The 19,785-nt window shown below is 59.1% G+C and overlaps 1 protein-coding gene across 3 annotated transcripts in view; it reads left to right on the top strand.

The window, feature by feature from the left end:
• PEMT (phosphatidylethanolamine N-methyltransferase) overlaps positions 1 to 19,245 on the top strand; it is an 87,424-nt gene extending 68,179 nt beyond the window's left edge. For all 3 annotated transcript variants that reach the window (XM_054459201.2, XM_054459200.2, XM_054459202.2), the window contains exons 3-7: positions 2,639 to 2,754; positions 12,177 to 12,322; positions 15,287 to 15,398; positions 18,595 to 18,669; positions 18,960 to 19,245. In XM_054459201.2, the coding sequence (XP_054315176.1) occupies positions 2,639 to 2,754; positions 12,177 to 12,322; positions 15,287 to 15,398; positions 18,595 to 18,669; positions 18,960 to 19,017 (507 nt within the window). In that variant the 3' untranslated portion in view covers positions 19,018 to 19,245. The remainder of the gene's footprint in view (positions 1 to 2,638; positions 2,755 to 12,176; positions 12,323 to 15,286; positions 15,399 to 18,594; positions 18,670 to 18,959) is intronic.
• Positions 19,246 to 19,785: the final 540 nt, after the last annotated feature.

Genomic DNA, 19,785 nt, shown 5'->3' on the forward strand with positions numbered 1-19,785 from the left:
CAGGTTCAAGCAATTATTCTGCCTCAGCCTCCCGAGTAGCTGAACTACAGATGTGCACCACCACGCCCGGCTAATTTTTGTATTTTTAATAGAGACAGGGTTTCACCGTGTTAGCCAGGGTGGTCTGGATTTCTTGACCTCATGACCCACCTGCCTCGGCCTCCCAAAGTGCTGGGATTACAGGCGTGAGCCACCACTCCCAGCTGGAAAGGTATTTCTTTATCATTGGGGAAATGCAGACCAAAGCCACCTGACACCCACTCGGATGGCTATAAAATTTTTTTTTCTTTTCTTTTCTTTGTTTTTGAGACAGGGTCTTGCTCTGTTTTCAGGCTGGGGTACAGTGGTGTGCCATCTTGGCTCACTGCAGCCTCGACCTTCTAGGCTCAGGCAATCAGGCAATCTTCTGGCTAATTTAAATTTTTTTTTTTTTGGAGAGACAGGGTCTCACTATGTCTCCCAGGCTGGTCTTGAGCTCCTGAGCTCAAGCAATCCTCCCACCTCAGCCTCCCAAAGTGCTGGGATTATAGGTGTAAGCCACCACACCCAGTGTCCCCCACCCCTGAAGGCTATAATTTTTGAAAACGGAAAATAACTGGTGTTGGGGAGGATGTGGAGAAACTAGAATCTTCATGAGTTGCTGGTGGGGCTGGAAAATGGGGCAGCCACTGTGGCAAACAGTTTCACAGCTCTTCAATAAATAGATTTACCATGTGACCCAGCAATTCCACTCCTAGGTGTATACCTGAGAGCAGTGAAAACACACATCCACAAAACACTTAGGCACGATTATTCCTAGCAAGCACCCGAATGTTGCTTGGCTTTGGCCTTGGTCACCGTGGACAGTGCTGCTTATGCAACCCAAGTGTCCATCAGCTGCTGAACCGGTGGACAAAATCTTTATATACTGGAGTCGTATTCAGCCGTAAGAGGGAATGAAGTGCATTTACGCACTGTGGCACGGACGAACCTTGAGAATGTTACATAAAGTCAAAGCAGCCAGACACAAAAGACCGTGTAGCGTGTGATTCAGTTTATATGAAATGTCCAGAATAGGCGAATCCATAGCGACAGAAAGTGATGAGTGGTTGCCAGGGGCCGGCAGAGGGGGGAAGGGGAGGATGGGGTTTCTACTTGGGGTGATGAAATGTTCTGGACTTAGACCGTGGTGATGGTTGCACAGCTAAAAACTACTTTGAATTTTATCTCAAAATTAGAACAAAACAAAACAAAGCAGGCTGTGGTCCTGGGCCCCCGCGGTGCTCTCTGCAGGCTGCTTCTCTTCTGCCCCCACCCCACCCCACACATTCCCAGCAAGGTCACTGCAGCCCCCTCCTCACCCCTGCAATGCTCATTCCTTCCGCCTTTTGAGCTTCCCACAGAGTCAGCAGCGGCCACCTGCTGAGACCTGGACTAGGGCCTGCTTACCTTCTGGGAGAATTGGCTGCAGTGCCAACAGCTGGTTGAGGGGAAGGCCCGGGAGCTACCTCCTTCACCTCTCCTTCCTGTAAACTTTGGCGTGCCCCGCCCCCCTCCCCCCCATCTGCTGCCCCCTAGCCTGCCACTGCCAAGGAGCTCTGAGGACAGAGGACAGAGGACTCACTAGGGAGCCACCTCCTGGGAGTCAGTGGCCTTGAGGAAATCATCGCTAATCACTCTCCTGCCGCAACTGCTGGGAAAGGCAGGTCCACTTGGGAAGTGGAGCAGGCAGCAGTCATCGCTGGGGCTGGGGTGGAGGTAGGTGGCTGCGAGCAGGCCTCTGAGGCTCTTCCTGTGCATACATAGGCGCCTGTTCTGGGCCCACAGGCAACTTGCTCACGTACCTAGAGCCCAGCCCCTGACCCCAGGCTGCATGCTTGTCTTTTTGCATCCTCCTTGCCCCCTCCCCTTCTCTCCATTCCTTCCTCAGTGTGCTGGGCCAGGCCCGGGCAATAACCAGCTCAGGACTGTGGAAACAGCAGACAGGCAGGAAGAGCTCCGTTCTCTCCACCGTTGGTGGCCAGATGTTGAGATTCCAGATGTGATTAGTTTGAAAAAAAAGTAAAAGGCTTCTGAGGCTAAAAGTCACTGTTTGAAAGTCTGTGCCTTGAGAAGAGCACTTGGGCAGAGGGAGGAGGGTGAGGGGTTTGCTTTGCTTTGCTTTGTGCCTGTGATGGACACTTTGTGAGGCCCCCAGCGGGAATTTGGGCCTGTGCTCTGAAGGCCCGTGCTCCTGCAGCCATGGGCTCCTCTGGCAGTTGTGCTGGGGCCCTTTTAGAGTCTGTGGGACTCATTCAGCAGCTCCCAGGTAGGGCCTGAGGTCAGACCCCATGTGTCTCCCCAAGGACAGATCTTCTCGGCCAGACATCTCTTTCTGCCTCTTGGTGGGTTCATGGCTGTGTCTGGTTGAGGGGTTGTTTCCAGAAGGACCTTGTTGTCCGTCCAGATCAACTGAGCAAGTGTGAAAATCCCTGTGGAACTTGCTCCAGGGCAGATAATGTGCAGCTGGGGTGCACGTGATTGTTGCTCCCGTGTAATTCTTCTTCTTTGGAAATGGGGGCTTTGGAGCCTAGGAAGCAGAGAGAGGCATGCGCCCCCCACCCCTGCCCTGGAGTCTCCCCAGGAAACATCTCGCCCTTGTTCTCTGCCCACGGTTTAGGTTGCACGGTGGGAACACAAGACCCGCAAGCTGAGCAGGGCCTTCGGATCCCCCTACCTGGCCTGCTACTCCCTGAGCGTCACCATCCTGCTCCTGAACTTCCTGCGCTCGCACTGGTAAGCACAGCTCTCTCACTGGGGAGCCACAACCCCTGGGCTAGCGGGAGGGCCACTACTGGTGGTACCTCATCCCTCACCACGCGGGAGCCTTGCGTCTGAGCATGCAGGGGTTAGCTCTCAGAGCCACCTGCCACAGCAAGCCACCCTACCCCTCCCAGCCATTTAGACTCTGGCCAGCAGAGGAGCCCCAGTAACCTCAGGAATGGGGGTATGTGAATGGGGGACAAGGGACAATGCCTGGGTGGTCCCAAGGTCACATCCCAGCCTCTGCCATGTAGCCAAGGCTGTGTTAGGAGTCTCCTCCAGGAAGCGTCCGGTCAGAAGGTGAATGCCGGCTTGGGAGCCCTCCGGGGTCAGCCCTGACCATCTCTCCAGGTTAGGCTTGAATCAGCATCAGAAAGCTTCTTTGAGGCTGGGTGCGGTGGTTCACACCTGTAATCCTAGCACTTTTGGAGGCCGAGGCGGGTGGATCACCTGAGGTTAGGAGTTCGAGACCACCCTGGCCAACATGGTGAAACTCCATCTCTACTAAAAATACAAAAATTAGCCGGGCATGGTGGTGTGTGTGCCTGTAATCCCAGCTACTCGGGAGGCTGAGGCGGGAGAATTGCTTGAACCCAGGAGGCGGAGGTTGCAGTGAACCGAAATTGCACCAGTGCACTCCAGCCTGGGCGACAGAGCGAGACTCCGTCTCACATTTTTTTTTTAAAACGAAAGCTTCTTTGCCCATCTCTGGACTTGGGACAGGCACCTTCCCGCCGTCAAATGAAAAGGTCAGAGAAGAAGAACTGGAACTAGATGATGAGGCACAGCCCACTGCACTTGGGAGTGAATTTCTCTGCCCAGACACCAGGCTAGACAAGGCCCACCTGCGTGGAATGTGATGGCTGCAGGCGACCTGGGGATGCAGGCTGTGTAGGGCAGCTGCCCCATCTCTGGGCCCCTGGTCTCACCTCCCACAGTACCCTGAGAATCATTGCGCACAGCAGCTCATGGACTAAACATGGACCACGTGGTGCTTCAAAAAATGAGAAACTAACTGCACCAGAGAATCTCCATTTTTGACTCGTCGAGACAGACCAGAAGCTCTGTGTGTGCCTGGCCACACCCCATGTGGAGCGCTCACTGGGGCCGAGGCACAGCTGCCCCTTTGGATGGGGTGCGTGTAGCCTGGCTCTCCCCATTGCCCGTGGCCCCATCTCCCTCGGACCAGCCTGGCCTGCAGGCACTGGGTGCACACAGGAAGGGGCCTGTGAATGCTCCATGCCAGCACGTGCAGAGCCGGGGCAGGCCTGGCTGGTGGTCAGGCCCCTTGCACACTCACCGAGGGTGGCCTAGGCCTTCCCCCTCCATGGCCAGGCACCCTTGCTGCCTTCCTGTCATTGTCATGGGCTTGGGCTCAGGAATGTGGGTGAGCAGCGTGGTCAGGGTCCTAGTGAGGTCAGCCTTCTGCACTGGACCCCTGGCTCCTGGCCTTTGCTTCTTGGCCCTTTGGGCCAGGGCTGCCTGTTTTCTCTAGGCCTGGGTGGCTATCCCAGGGTCTTGGTCCTCAGAGGGGTGGGTCCCCTGGCACCTGCCCTGGGTTGAATGATGTGAAGAGGCTTCCCCAGAGAGGGCTTTTCACCCCTCGGAGGGCAAGGGGTTTGGCCCATGGCACCGCCTCGGGGCCTGTGGGTCTGCACAGCCTGCGTGCTCACAAGCTCCTAGGCTCTCCTGCTCCAGGGAGCATTTTCACATTTGTAGCCTCTAGGTAGAGAAGAGTCTGACTGTGCAGATGGAGGAAGTGAGGCTTGGAAAGAAGCAATAGTTGCCCGAGGTTTTACAGCTCATGGAGCGCTGACCAGCATTGGAGAACAGGCAGCTTCCAGCTCAGCAGTGGCTTAGGGAGAAAAGATTCCATCCATTTAGGCCAGAGGAACCTGGCAGGCACCGGCGCCACCCAGGCTGGGTTATGGGAGCATCAGGGGACGGGAGATGGGCCTCTTTCCTACCCATGCTGCCTCTTGGGCCACCGGCAGAGTGTCCCTCCTTACCCAGGTTGGAGCCCTGGCTGCATTGGCAGGACAGTCAGGGTTCTGTGCCCTCCAGCCCCCAGGCATCCACACTCCCCAGCGACCTGGAGGGAGGGGGCTGGTGCTGGCTGACTGAACTCTCAGAGCTCGGAGTCCCCCACAGAAACAGCGAGGCTGAAGACAGGTGGAGAGCTGCAGAGGGTTGAGACTCAGCCCAGGGCTGAGCTGTTCCACCACCCCTGCTCCCTAGAGCATGCTGGGACCACCATCAGGGCCGGCACAAAGCAGGAGGAGTGGGCTGCAGCCCACAGCGCACACAGCTCCAGGAGCAGCTAGGCCAGGCCAGGTGACTGCCCAGAAACACCGGCCAGTGCCACAAGGCAGTTGCCTTGATCGAGCCCCTCCTGCCAGCCCTGCCCCTGGGAGCTGCTCTGAGTCTCTGCTGAGTTCTGATTTCCTGCCCAATCTCATCTTGCACTAGAAACCCCAGAGGCTTCCTTAAGTGCTCCCCATCACCTCCCTGCTGGTCCAGCAGCACAGCCTGGGATCTGCCTGACCCTGGAGATCCGCCCCTGTCATCCACCCCTTTTCAAGGCAGAGAGTAGAGGGCCCTGGCAGGGGTCATCCTTCCTCCTCCAGGCCCCAGCCTAGTGCTGTGTGTACCTAGGAGACCAGGGGGACAGGCCCACCCACAGCCCAGCTCCAGGCGTAGACAGCAGCAAAGCACTGTCTGGTTTGTTCTTGGATCCTGGGCCCTGGGAGTCCTCCTGGGGTAGCTGGAGGAAGTCAGCTTCTTACAGATGGTGGCTCCCAGCTTTCCCTCCTCTCATATCAGTGTTGGCCTCACCTGGCGTCTGCCCAGCCAGCAGGGCCATGACTTTCGGTTGGACTGGCCACCTCTGGATTTTGGGGAGGAGAGAAAGGATGTCCTGGGCTGTTTTCTCCTCTCACCTTTTGTGTTGAAAGGCAGAGGTGTGCCCTGGTCCTGTCTCCCCTACTGTTCTTCCCCTCCAGGCCCCTGCCTGCACCCTGTCCTGCCATGCCCGTGGTGCACACACTGCTGACCCGTCCTTCCTGCCCACACCTGCCAGTGTGAGGCACGCAGGTGGCAGGTGCTGGAGCTGGACCAGGCTCTTGGGCCAGGCTCTGACAGGACCCTCAGGACCAGCTCCTGCACCCCCCACACCTCACACCCTTTCCCATGCATGCATCGCTTCAATGGCTGTCTAGAGGTGGGTATTCTTTTTTGTGCAGTAAAATAGACATAACATAAAATGTTATGAACCATTTTAAGCTTTACAATTCAGTGACATTTAGCAGCTTCCCGATGTTGTGCAGCCCTTCCTCCTGACTAGTTTCGGAGCTTTTTCTTCACCCTATATGCCTGGAGCAGTCACCTCCCACCCCCCAGCCCCTGGCAACACTCGTCTGCTTTCTGTCCCCATGAGTGTGCCTGTTCTGGACCTTTGGGGTGTGGCATCCTTTCTCCATGGGAGATGGCAAGCTTTGTGGGGTCCAGGCTGAGCTCGAAAGCCTCTGTGCTCAGCAGGAGTCAGGTGGTAGGCAGAGAACATAGGCATGTGCTTGAGCCAAGCCTGGGTCATGGACGGGATGTCCCAGAGGCCACCAGCAGCTGACCTGCCAGCGGGTCCCAGGGGAGAGTAAGCCACTGTGTTAGCAGGTCTGCACCAGCGGTGCATCCAGAGGTGGTCAGGAGAGGCCCGGGGCAGGATGAGCCACTGCTATCTGGAAGCAGATGTGCTCCAGCCAGTCCCGAGGGGGCCATTAGCACAGACCCGTTTGCTGTGGCTGTGGAGTATGAATGGGGAGGAAGGCTGATGGGCTCTGGGGCATTTGTTGAAGTCCCTTGCCTGAGCTGCCCCCTGCACAGCTGAACTTGGCCAGCTTTGGCTGGACCGCTACCCTCTGATGAGCCACAAGGCTGGTCTCGAGAAAGCCCATGGGGGCAGGTGAGGCGTGGATGGCCAGGCAGGGCTCGAATGGGCTTCACAGGACTGGGCTGCAGCCCTTCCTCCCTCCTGGCTGTGGGAGGAGACAGCCGAGCTTGTTAGGGCATCCGCGAGCTCCTGGTTTCGTTCACCAGTCACAGGATGGAACTGTGTTCCAGTGCACATCGGAATTGTCTGGAGTCTCCCAGGGCTCCCTCTGGGTCTTCTGAGGGGAGAGACTCCTGTGTGCTCTGGTGTGGTGGGCACGGCCAAGCTGAGAAGCTGCATCCTGGCCTCAAAGTGTGGCTGTTGATCAGGAAACTTCCTCAACCTGGAGGTGCTCCCAATCTGGGCTAGGAGGCACCTGGAGGGGCAGGGTGGTCTCTGGAAGGTGGTCTGGGTGGGTGGGGTGCAGGCGGAGCCCTGGCTGAAGAAGCGTTATGACCAAGGCCTGGAGGAGTGAGCCGGCTCTTCAGATGGCTGGGTGGGGCCCATGAGTCCCGGGAAAGGGCGGCCCCCACTCACAGGCTGGGCAGCAGGGGCAGGGCAGGTGGGGACACACCTCAGCGCTCTGTATACTAGAGGCCATGGGGCAGGCGCAACTCTGTGGGACACCAGACACCCCAGAGCCCCTCTGGGGAAGTCTGTTTTCAAAAACTCCCTGATGATTCTGAGGCCAGGCCCTTGGGGACTGTGGCCCTGGAGGAGGCTGGCACAGGTGGCCCTCTGTCCCGGTGACTACATGTCCTGGTCACTGCTGCATCCCACCCAGTGCCTGGCCGGACCTGCTCCAGGATGTGGTCAGGACAGGCCGGGAGTTGAGCGGCTGCATGAAGGAGGGAGGGCATGGAGCCGATGGGACAGTTTGCTTCCAATGGAGCGATGGAGGGCTGGGCGTGTGCAGCGTTCCATGGCAGAAAAAAAGTGACTCCTGCCATCTTGGCAGAACAGGCCAGAATTTTTAAAGAGTCTGTGGACTGGGAAGCCAAGTGTATTAGTTTCCTTCTGCTGTGTAACAAATTCCCACACACTTAGCGGCTTAAGCCACACAGTTTAAGTGTGTGTTTAAGTGACAGTTTCTGTGTCCAGGAGGCTGGATGGGGGGGGCGGGGTCTTTGCTCAGGGACTCCCCAGGCTGGAATCAAGGTGCCTGCTGGGTGTGAGCTCACCCGAGGCGTGGTCCTCCATGCTTTCGGGTTGCTGGCAGGACGCGGGTCCTTGAGGCCCAGCTCCTAGTGGCCTCCCCGCAGCACAGCAGGCAGCTCTGTGGCTTTGGCTTTCGGTCTCTCTGGCTTCTAGACCCTTTTGGAAAGGCCTACCCAGGGTCACCTCCCTTTTGATTAACTCAAGGCCAGCTGATTAGGACCTGAATTCTATTTGTGAAATCCCTTCACCAGAGTGATTCCCTCGGGGCAGGTGCCTGGGGTAGCCATTGGGCGGGGTCCATGCGGGCAGCTGGAGAGTAAGGGGTTGGGGGGCACTTAGGACAGGGAACCTGGCGTAGGCTTTCCTGGGCACAAGGGCCCTCAGCTGCTGGGAAGGAAGGAGGGAGAGGGGCTGCAGTTCAGCAAGAGTGGGGCCCAGGCCCTGGTAAACCAGGCCGGTCTGGCACCTGAGGGGCTGAGGCTGGGAAGGAGGGAAGAGGCACCCTCCCCATCCCCAAAGCACACACTGCCAGGAAGTCTGGAAGGAGAGTGGGTGTCAGCCTGGGATTCCCAGGTGCTAGGGGTGCTGGGATACTGCTGCCTGTTGTCCTTGGCCTGCCCGTGAGGCTTGAGCCTGTCCCGCTGTTTACAGGTCATGAGGAGGCAGGAAAGCCATCCTGCCCCTCCTGCTTTCTACCATCTGTTTCCCTGTTTGTAAAACAAGACAGACTCTCTCTCAGCTATTGATGGGTTTTGGAAACACTTTGGAAAGGTGACATTATTCAAATGCTCAGAGTTAGTTCAGCGTCAAAGCCTGAAATTCAAGCCCCTTGATGGTTTCAGGGGTTGCATAGATGAACATTTTTTCGTTTTAGTAGTTACATGCTTATTTTAATATGTCTTTGAAAAGAAATGAGCCCATCAGACGACTCATTTCATGGCTAGCGTTGTGTAGCTGACATGGAGTGGAAAGAGAGTCACTCCAAGCCTGGGGTGAAGGATGTGAAGTACACAGCACTCAGGCCACACGTGGATGTGGACGATGTTGCGGAGACACCCCAGGATGATCAAAGTCAGGGAAGTGTTTCTGGTCGGCTGCAGATAGAAATGGGACAGGGCTGTCCCAGGTGGGGCCGTGTGCCTGTGGCCTGGTGTGTGGCCCAGGACTGCCAGCTGGGGACAGGGTGGGGACACTGAGGGCAGAGATACCCCCTCCCCACCTCCACCCCAAGGTTTCCGGGATTTTATGGGAGCAGAGTGCAGACAGCCTCAAATCACGTTAATGACTGAAGGTTCAATCCTGGTCTTAAAAATAGAACCCAAGGCAAATGAATGAGTCTCCGTTGCCCACCCCTAGTGCGGAATACTTCCAAGGGAAATTGCGTCCTATATTACCTCATTCTGTTAGGGAGCTTGTGGGTCACAGAGCTACTCATCCATCCACTAATTTCCCTGTGGAATGGACGGACTGTGCTTTCCTGGCTTAATGGAGGAGCTAGAACACTGTCGATTGCCTAATTCGGGCCATGAGATCCAGTAAACCTGAAATCTAGAATCAGAGTGTATTTGCCTGGGTAAGGGGCCACTTGGTGAGAACGCCAGGGAGGAGCTCAGCCCAGTTCCTCTGCTGACTCTGAGCAAATGACCCAGAGAGCATTGTGCCAGGAGCCAGCCCAGGCTGTCTTCTCAGAGAAAGGAAAGGAAAGGCCCCAGGACTGGGGCCGTAGGCGGAGGAGCATCTGGGGGACTGAGGGTCAGGTCTGGGGCAAATCTGGGGCCTCTCCCACCCACTGCCTGGCCCCAGATCTGCCCTTCATCAGGAGTCTGCTTCCAAGCAGATCTGATTTGCCTGTTGAGCCATGCCCCCAGGGAAGCTGGGCCCTCAACAAGCTGGGCTTTTGGGCCACACCAGAGGGAGGAAGTTCCCTTTCATCTGCTGCCTGCTTGTGTGATGCAGATGAATTCTGGCAGAGGAACCCTGAGCGTGGGGTGTGGACCCAGGCCCTGGCTCGGGTCTCCGCAGGAGCGGGTAAGAGCGACAGAGTCTCCCTCCAGAGTGACCCTCCAGCGTCCTCAGGCCTGGCCTCTGCGCCCACCCCCTATTGCAGCACCTGGATGGGTCTCCCTGGTTCTGCATTTTCCACCGCAGGCAGAGTGCATTCCAAACCCTGCCGGGCCGAGGCCTGCACCTTCCCTGCTCCACACCCTGCCCCAGACTCTAAGGCACCCCTCCCTGCTATTTCCTCTTTCTGGAATGCTCTCCCCTGTTCACCCCTCCCAACCCCTGTCTGTTTTCTGGTCCCCACTGCAGTGGCAGCCAAGGAGCCAGATGCTTGCAGGGGAGCCATGCTCCTGAGCAGGGCCGGCACCCTTCCTTTCCCTCCCACTCCACCATCTGCAGGCAGGAGAGTGGAGGGTGCCAGGCAGGGGAGAAGGTGTGCCTGGATCGTGGCACCACACTGGGTGTGCATGTGGCCACCTGATTCCATGGCAGCCCGTGACCCTGAGCCAATCCCAGAGGCTTGGCCTGGAGCTGCGGGGTGACCCTGAGCCCGGGCAGCAGCAGGATCGGGGCAGGGCACTGGTGGGTGGAGAGCTGGGGGTGTGGGCAGCATGACCGGCAGTGGGTTTGCCCTGACACCCGAATGCCACTGTTTGACAGGTCGGTGTGCCCGCCTCTGCCACCGGGTCCTGGTGGCTTTGTCCACAGACCCTTCTCCCTTTCTCCCTGGCTCCTTCTCTGCTCTTGGGGATGGGAGGAGAAGGAAGGAGCGGCTGCTGCTTCTCTCCAGTTGATGAATATGCACTAAACATCCGTTCTGTGGCCTGGGCCAAGTGCTGGGGGGATACGCAGGGACGGAGGAGCAGCTTCTGTTCCCCAAGAGCTCCCAGTCAAGCTGGAGGAAGGAGTTCCAGGGAGGCATAAAGACATGTCTGTATGTCCTTAGCTCAGCATAAGGAGTTTCACAACAATCTGAATTCACCAATGAATGGAATGAGTGGATGAAGATGGGGGCTTCAATCTGCTTGAAAGGGCCTAGCAAACAAAGATACTTCATGGTGGACGGATGGATGGTTGTGTGGGCAGATAGAGGATACATTGATGGATGGAAGGATGGATAGCTGGACAGATGGATGGATGGTCACATATGCCCGTGCTCCCACACACAGCCTTTCCTGTGAGTGTGCCTTTCTTCTAGCACCCAGGGCCCCCTTCCCACCAGTGCCTGCTCCCCTGTGATGAGGCCCGGGTACATCAGCACATGCCTAGCCCCTGTGCCCTCCCTGCACTAGGCCCTCAGTCCTCCGGAGCCAACTGGAGAACCTGAGCCTCTAGACCCACTGCTATCATAGTCACCCCCTTTTGGTCATGCCACTGCCTTTTTTTTTTCTTTTTTCTTTTGATACTAAGTCTCGCTCTATTGCCCAGGCTGGAGTGCAGTGGTGTGCAAACTCCACCTCCTGGGTTCAAGCGATTCTTGTGCCCCAGCCTCTCGAGTAGCTGGGATTCCAGGTGCCCACCACCACACCCAGCTAATTTTTGTATTTTGGGTAGAGACAGGGTTTCATCATGTTGGCCAGGCTGGTCTCGAACTCCTGACCTCAGGTGACCCGCCCGCCTCGGCCTCCCAAAGTGCTGGGATTACAGGCGTGAGCCACCACGCCTGGCCCCTACTACCTTTTAACAAGGCCTTCAGTGGTTTGGCCCCAAAGGGAGCCTAGTAGGGGAATTCAGGTGTGGAGGAGGACATTAAGGGCGCCCAAAGTGCCTTTAAAGGCAAGTCAAGCCACCCAGGATATGGCCAGACCCGCAGGGGCTATGGAAGTGCAATTCCTAGCACAGAGCACGCCCCGGGCCTCAGGGCACTGAGTCTGTTGGGGAATGGGACACCTGGGCCTGCCCTGCAACCTGGCACCTGCATCTTTCCTGAGCCTCACTTTCCTCCATAGTATGAGTTGCTCATTGGACAGGATGAGAGTTTGCAAGCTGGTGGCCTTCGGGCTGAATCCAGCCTGCTCACATGCAGGGTCTAAAGTGGTTTTCATGAATTGTCTATTTCTAAAAATTAGGATATTTCACATACGAGTCAGGATTTCTGGCTTCTCTTGAAAAAATTTAAAAATCTGGCAGGCCTGGGCCCCTCCCTGTTACTGTCACCCACCTCCCAGGTGGACCGGACCCCACCTGCTGCCTGCCTGGCCTGGCAGCCCTGGGCTGGCTACTCTCTAAGGGTCCCTGGGGAGAGGGCGAGAAGATGAGGTCAGCCTCCTGCCTGGCCATGACGTCCTCCCTCTCCATCCCCTGCCCACAGCTTCACGCAGGCCATGCTGAGCCAGCCCAGGATGGAAAGCCTGGACACCCCTGCGGCCTACAGCCTGGGACTCGCGCTCCTGGGACTGGGCGTCGTGCTTGTGCTCTCCAGCTTCTTTGCACTGGGGTTCACTGGAACTTTCCTAGGTAAGACCCTGAGGGCTGGGGTGACCCTGAGCAGGCCCACTGGAGCCCCAGGGAGGTGCAGGGCCAGGTGGCTGCCGCCCTGCTATCCGTGACATCAGTGGGAATGCTGGGGGCCCCACTCCATCGGGGCGTCTTCCCTCCTCCAGGCCTGGCTTGTCCATGGTTAGAACATGAGGCTGGGCTCCAACAGCTCCTCTTACCCCAGCGTGCTGAGTGGCTGCCTCCTGGGGAGTGAAGGCAGCTTCTGCTGCTTCTCTCCAGCTAATGAAGATGTACTGAATGCCCGTTCTGCGGCCCGGGCCGGGTGCAGGACTCCCTGAGTCCAGCTCCAGTACCAGCTCCCCCTTGCAGAAGACTCTCAGGCCCTGTTGCACAGAAGCCTGAGGTGGTGGTGAGTCAGCCACCTCCCTGGCAGCTCCCAGCATGCATGGCTCTCAGGCCAGGCAGGATTGTGGTTTGTGCTGTTTGGCCGCAGGCAGGGCTGGCGTAGGTCTGGGGAGGGGTGAGGGGTAGAGGCACCTTATCCCTTCTCCATTTCCCTCTGCCTGTGGCTGAGGTGCTTTCAGGCTGTGAGCCCAGTGCTGGCCTGGCTAGACGCCCACCAATGACCCTCATGATGGCAGCAACTTCCAGCTCCTTGGAAGCTGGGAAAGAAAAGCAGCCATGGGAAAGGCAGTAGAGGTCCGGGTGGGAGGGGAGATGGGGGCAGGGGTGGGGGACAAGAGGGGACCTTCACAACCTGGAAGGACAGAAGGAGGCAGTCCCTGTCCAAGGGGAGCCCCTCCCAGTGAGCAGGGTGTTGGTCCAGCTGGCCACATTGCCCGCTCTCCGTCATGGGTGGGAAGGCCCACATCTTCCTCCCCGTCAGCCCTGGCCAGTGCGGGAGCTTGGCAAGTCACTCAGCTTCAGTGGCCTCAGTGGTCTCCTGGGACCAACGGTGTCCTGAGGAGCTCCCGGGCCTGCCTGCCATCCCCATCCTTAGATGCCAGCTGCAGCTCCTTGGGCCCAGCCCCCAGGGCACCATGGGCTGTCACAGGGCACTCCAAGTTCTCAAGGAGCTTGTGCTCGCCAGTAGGGGTCCCCCCGAGGGAGGAAGTGGCATCTGTGGGTGCAGCATTCTGGATCGCCCATGGCCAGGCCTCTCTGGGACTGTGGGGGGCACCCACAGGCAGTTCAGTGCTTCCTGCTCAGGCAGGCACTGTAGGGAGTTTGGTCCAGGCAGGGGGTCGGCAGCCAGGAGCGTCTGGATCTGCCAGGTGGGGGCAGGTGCAGGCAGGTAGGAAAGGGGAAAAAGCCTTGGTGCAAGGAGAGGGAGGTTGAGGGCAGAGGAGCGGGCAGCTGGAGGTGGGGAGCAGCTGGACTGGCCGCACAGGTGCTGTCGGCTGGGACAGGGCTGGAGGATGAGCCGAGGCCTTGAAGGCCATGCAAGCGGCTGAGGCTCCATCCCCAGAGAGGTGGGAGCCATAGAGGGGGTCCCAGCAAGGAAGAGGTTGGACTGATGGAGCCAAGATGAGAGGTGGGGCTCAAGAGGAGCTGTGGAGGGGCCCTTCCAGGATGTGAGGGCAGTGAGGGCCACATGGGAAGGGGGGCTCCGGGCTGTACAATCAGGTCCTGTGGGAGACCAGCGGCAGGGGCCCTCCAGTGGCCAGTGCTCAGGTGGATCTGGACAGGGAGGGCTGCAGGCAGCGTAAGGAGAGCCAGGATGGTGGGTGGAGCCCCTCGGCAGTGGAAGAACAAGCTGGGGGTCCTGGACAGTCAGAGGGAGGGAAGGAGCCTGCAAGCACCAGTGGCCACAGCCTCCCGGTGGCCCTGCCAGTAGATATGGCCTAGAAACGCCGAGGACCAGCAGCGTGGGATGTAGGCAAAGGTGGTCACTTCCTGCTGTGACTCAGCTCGAATTGGGTTTCTGTGCCATCTACGCACACCCTGCTGCCCCACTTCCTGCTTCCTGGGAAGAAAGAACTTTCCAGTGGTCCTGGGCCCTGCCCCGTGTCCCCAGATGGTGATGAAGCTCCCAGACCCCTCCTGCCCATGCTGCCCATTGTCAGGCAGCTGCCCTACTTTCCGCCTCGGATGACGCTCCATTGTCCCCCTGGAGGAGAGACAAATGAGGGGTTTCTGGGGACAGAAGGCTGGGAGGAACGATGCCACACCCTTTATGGAGCGGTTACTCTGTGTCCAGTGGGACCGTCCTCTGTGGGCCTGGGACAGACACTGACTGTGACCCCAGCCACTCCCTACGGCTCAGAGCAGCCCTACCGGGGGATGCCTTGTGGCTGTGCGGCTGACGGGTGCATGGCTGGCCTGTCTGGAACAGGCTGTTCAATAGTCACCCTCTCTCCACTGGGTCTAGCTCCTCTGGGCAGCTGAGTGAGAAAACAATAATACCAGGGCTGACCTCCCAGAGCGACGGGAGGTGTGTGCTGTGGCCAGGCCCTGGTGCCAGAGCCACACAGCCTGGGGTGTGGAGCAGAGCAGCCCTTAGCAACCAGCTGAGGCCCCTAGAGGGAGAGGAACTCACCAGAGCAAGGAAGAGCAGGAGGTAGGACAGGAAGAGGAAGGGTCTGCATAAAGAGGTGCCATGAGCAGAGGGCGAAGGGCCTGAGGAGGAAAGGCGCTCTCTATACAGAGAGCAGGGAAAGGCATCGCAGGGGAGGGAACAGCATGTGCAGAGCCAGGAAGAAGAGGAAGGCCAGCGTGGCTGGGTCAGAGTGCTCGAGAAGAGGAGCAGTGGGGCAGGGGCGGTGCTCAGCACCTCAGTCCTTGGGCCCCACGCCCTCTGCTGTCTGCGTGCCTGTTGGGTCCCTCTGACTCTGCCCGTTGTTGAACTCCCTGGAGCCTTCTGGAGGGCAGGGCCCTGTCTCACCGGCAGGTCTCGCCACAGCCCGCTCTGTGGCCTCCCTCAGTGATGGTGTGGCCAGGGCTGATGAATAGCCGAGGGACCCTGCCTTGCCTCATCCACAGGTGATTACTTCGGGATCCTCAAGGAGGCAAGAGTGACCATGTTCCCCTTCAACATCCTGGACAACCCCATGTACTGGGGAAGCACAGCCAACTACCTGGGCTGGGCTATCATGTGAGTACCAGGCTTGCCGCCCCTCTGCCCTGCTGGCCACCTGCCGGGGAGGAGCTGGTGCAGCTCAGGACGCTGGGGCCAGGGCCCCTGGAGAGAGAGAAAGGAAGAACATGTCATTTGTGGGGGCCTAGGTGCCCTGGTTCTCCCTTTCTCAGAAGCGTCTTATCTATGGTAACAGAAACAACATCCCAGAACAGGGTGGCCAGCTTCTCCAAGAGGGCTGGAGTGTGGAGGCTCAAAGGCTGCAGGCAGGTCACAGCTGCTGAACCCTGGTCCTGCCACACAAAACAGCTGCAGACGCAGGAAAACGGATGCGCGTGTTCGGCACCAGCACAGCTCCACTTACAGACACTGAAGCCTAAATTTCAGATCTTTTTCATGTGTCATGAAACATTCTTTTGATCCTTTGCTTTTAACCATTTAAAAATGTAACAAGCATTCTTGGCCCGTAGGCCCTAGTTTGCGGACCCCTGTGCTGGGACATCAGGGCTGGGATCACCCGACCCATCTTCCCCGCAGGAGGGGTCAGCCAGAGCCGCCAGGGCCCAGCTCACCTGCAGCTGGCAGAACTCCCTGTGCCCCCATAGCCTCTGCCCATGTGGCAGATACCCCTTCCCACAGAGGGGGCCCCATGCCATAAGGGAAGCCTAGAACTGCTGTCGGCCTCAGCCAGGTACGGGTACTGACAAGGTGTGGAGATGTGCTCCCCCAGGGGAGTCAGAGGACCTGCGGTCAAGGATGGCACAGCGGGAGCTGCCCTCGGCTTCACACCCAGCCCCCACCCGGCAGTTCTATTTTAGCCATTTTCTTCCATAGAAGGTTTTTTGGCAGACAGTGTTCCACTGCTTTTGTTTAACACTTGAAAATCACTGGCCTAGAATTTACAGGTTCTCCCCAAGACCTGAGGATCCCAAAGGAGTGAATCGTAAACGATGAATGTCAAGTGCAAGATGTTGCCTCCTGGCTCCCCACCTTCAGCAGCTGGGACCGTAGCAGATGGGGTTGGAGACAGCAGAAGCTAGAAGGGGGGGCTGTGGGTCTGGCTGGGACCCACCCTACCCCCACGCCACGTCCAGGCCAGGCAGTCCCCAGGGACACGTCCTACCTGCCTTCTAGCCTGGCCCCTCTGCCCGGACTCGGGCAGTGCGTTCCTGAGGCCCAGACTATGTGCCCCCAGGCTCACCGGCCATGGAGCACCCCCACTGGGGCCACAGGATGAGCCCAAACTCAAACAATCCCCCCCACCCAGGTTGTCCCTGCAGGCTTAGGGTTCCCAACACACCTGGCCCCCTCTCTCCTCTGTGTGCACAAACACATGCATGTATGCACTTACGCACTGTTCCCTCACCTAGAACCCTCCCACTTATGCCCCTTGTCAGTCCTTCCAAACCCAGCGTGAGGTGTCCCCTCCTGCAGGAATCCCTCCCTAACCGCCCCACCTTCGGTGCCTCCCCAGTGGCTTAGTGTCCCCAGCAGTGCCTTGTGCCCTGGAGTGAGAGTCACTGTTGGGCTCGGGGCCACCAGGCCAGGGCTCTGGGGGACGCACAAGCCGCCTCCAGAGGACATCAGTCACGCAGTGTGCTGAGAGATGGCATCAATGGTCCAGGAGCTCATTAGAGATGAGCCATTACCTGGCGAGACGCTGACACAGCGGGGACCCCCACAGGCCTCCCACGGCCCATCTGTCTCTCACCTGCCAGGGCCCCAGAGATGGGCCTTCCAGGTGTGTGAGCTCCCCAGCATGTAGGACCCCAGCAGGCCGTGTGGCAGTGAGCCCGATGCCAGGGGACAGATGGCAGAGGCGGTGGCCTGGCTGTGAGGGACAGGTGGGCCTCCTGCTTTGTGTTGTGCAAGCAGGGGCTCCTGTCCCCCTCGGCGCCCACAATGGGGTCGCTGCTGGATGCCAGGCCTCGGGTTGGAGCCTGGGCTTGGATCTTTGCTGTCCTTACATCTTCCCTGCCTCCTGCAGCTCCCAGACAGGCAGACCAGTGTGAGGTCCAGGGGCAGAAGGCAGTGGGCAGGGCAGAGGGTCCCCACAGGGGCCACAGGTGTCCTCCAGCCCTCACCTTGATCCAGCCCTGCCTGGGGTTCTTGTGATGGTTTGGCTGGGGAGGGGGCAGCTTGGCACAGGGCAGCCAAGGAGGGCACAGCCCCTGGCCCAGGCCTGCCCATGCACCCTCTGTGCCCGCCAGGCAGCTCCTTTCCTCCCTCCCCTCCCTCTCTTCCTCCCTCCCTCCCTCCTCCCCGGCAGCAGCCCAGCGCCTGCGGGAGCTGTGGGATCAGAGGTAACTATAGAAATAGATTGGGGGACAGCTTGACGGCAGCTATTTCTGGAAACCCAAAGCAGCTGCGCCCGGGCTCCTTGGTGCCGTCACTGACGAGCTGCCGCTGCTTACTGGTGTGGCGGGGTCAGGAGCTGGTCACCAGCAGAGAGCCCCTGGCGATGCTCCATCCAGCCTTGGGCCTGCTGCATGCTCTGCCTGGGGTCTCCCGTCCTCTGGGCCAGAGTGACCAGGGGGCTCCTGGGCATGGGGCCGCTGTCCCACCACCTGGGAGAGCCCAAGCTGGGCTAGGTGTTGAGGGCTGGGTGGGGAGGCACCTCCTAAGCCCCCTTCCCCACAGCCAGATCCTCCCAGGGCGTGGCCATGGGGCTACACCTGTGGCCGGGGGCTGGGGACTCAGGGTGGACCAAACTGGCTTTGGGGGACCCTGGACCCATTTCTAGAAAACAGCCTTTGTTCCTCAGAGCATGGTTTCTGGGGGACAGGGGAGCACTTTGCCCCAGAACCTCCTCCTGTGCGGGAATGAACAGCCCTAGCCACTGGGACTCTTCTGCCTGGGGCTGCGTCCCCAGCTCTGGGCTGGCGGCTGGAGACCCGGAAAGAGTGAGCAGGCCCCACCCTGAGGGAACCCAGCCTGTCCGGCCTGGCAGAAGAGTCCCAGTGGCTAGGCCTGTTCATTCCCACGCAGGAGGAGGTGATGATAGATGGATCAGGACCGAGAAGATGGGGACCCTGGTCCTGGCACAAAAGCCAGACTCAGGAAGGGGCATTGCTGCCTGGGCTTGGTCAGCCCAAGTGGCCCAGCGTCAGCCGGAGGGCCTGGGTCACGGCGGGAAGGGCCAGCCTGGGCAGGTGGGCAGTGGCCCTGAGAGACCCTGGCTCCAGCCAGGCCTGACCTGCCTCTGTCCTTGCAGGCACGCCAGCCCCACGGGCCTGCTCCTGACGGTGCTGGTGGCCCTCACCTACATGGTGGCCCTCCTATACGAAGAGTGAGTAGGGGCTGCGGTGGGTGGGGACGAGGCTGCCGGACTGGCCCTGTCTCTTCCTCTAGAACCTTTCCTTGTGGCCAGGGCAGGCTCAGGACAGGCTGCCGTCAGCCAGGCCCACTCCAGGGCTCCCAGGTCAGAGCGGCCATGGTAGCTTACAGTGCGGCTCTGGGGGATGAAGGGGATCTCGGTCCCATCTGGACACCCTCAAGCTGATGGAGGCAGAGCTCTGGTGCGGGCAGTGGGTCACCCACAGGACCTGCTGACTGAAGCCTCTCCCCGCTGCCCGGCAGGCCCTTCACTGCTGAGATCTACCGGCAGAAAGCCTCTGGGTCCCACAAGAGGAGCTGATTGAGCTGCAACAGCTTTGCTGAAGGCCTGGCCAGCCTCCTGGCCTGCCCCAAGTGCCAGGCCCTGCGCAGGGCGAGAATGGTGCCTGCTGCTCAGGGCTCACCCCCGGCATGGGCTGCTCCAGTGCCTTGGAACCTGATGCCTTGGGGACCCTGGACGTGCCGACATATGGCCATTGAGCTCCAACCCACACATTCCCATTCACCAATAAAGGCACCCTGACCCCAACATCTGCTCCAGCCTCTGTCTGTCTGTGTGGAGAAGGAGCAGGCCTGGGGCACAAACATCAGGTCCAATAGCTCCCGGGCCAGGCTGGCTCCAGCCTTTCTGTCTTGAAATCTCAGAGCTGCGGGGTGGGCACCTCTCTCCAAGCCTCCCAGTAAGGTACTTAGGAGGCATCAGGGGCTCACCTGGCCATGGCCATGGTTTCATCCCCAGGAGACTTGGTGTCTTGTGTCACCTGCTCCCACCCCCGCCCCAGCACACCCAAGACAGCCCCTCTGCTGCCTCTTCCCTTGGAGGATCCAGCCCCGTGTCCGTCAGCGTGAGGGTGGAGAGGTGTGGGCATGTTGTCCTTGGCCACCCCAGTCTAGCTGGGCAGATGACACTGTCATTCCTAAAAGAATGGCCTTGTGCTGACCAGCAGCAGCTGGACACACACTGGGCACCCTATGTGTCTGTATGGACACACACTGGGCACCCACCTTGCAGGGGTGGGCCCTGCAAGGGTAAGCCTCACTGGGCACCCTATGTGTCTGTATGGACACA

Source organism: Pongo pygmaeus, chromosome 19 (genome assembly GCF_028885625.2).
Source record: "Pongo pygmaeus isolate AG05252 chromosome 19, NHGRI_mPonPyg2-v2.0_pri, whole genome shotgun sequence".
In the NCBI taxonomy this organism is placed as follows: domain Eukaryota; kingdom Metazoa; phylum Chordata; class Mammalia; order Primates; family Hominidae; genus Pongo; species Pongo pygmaeus.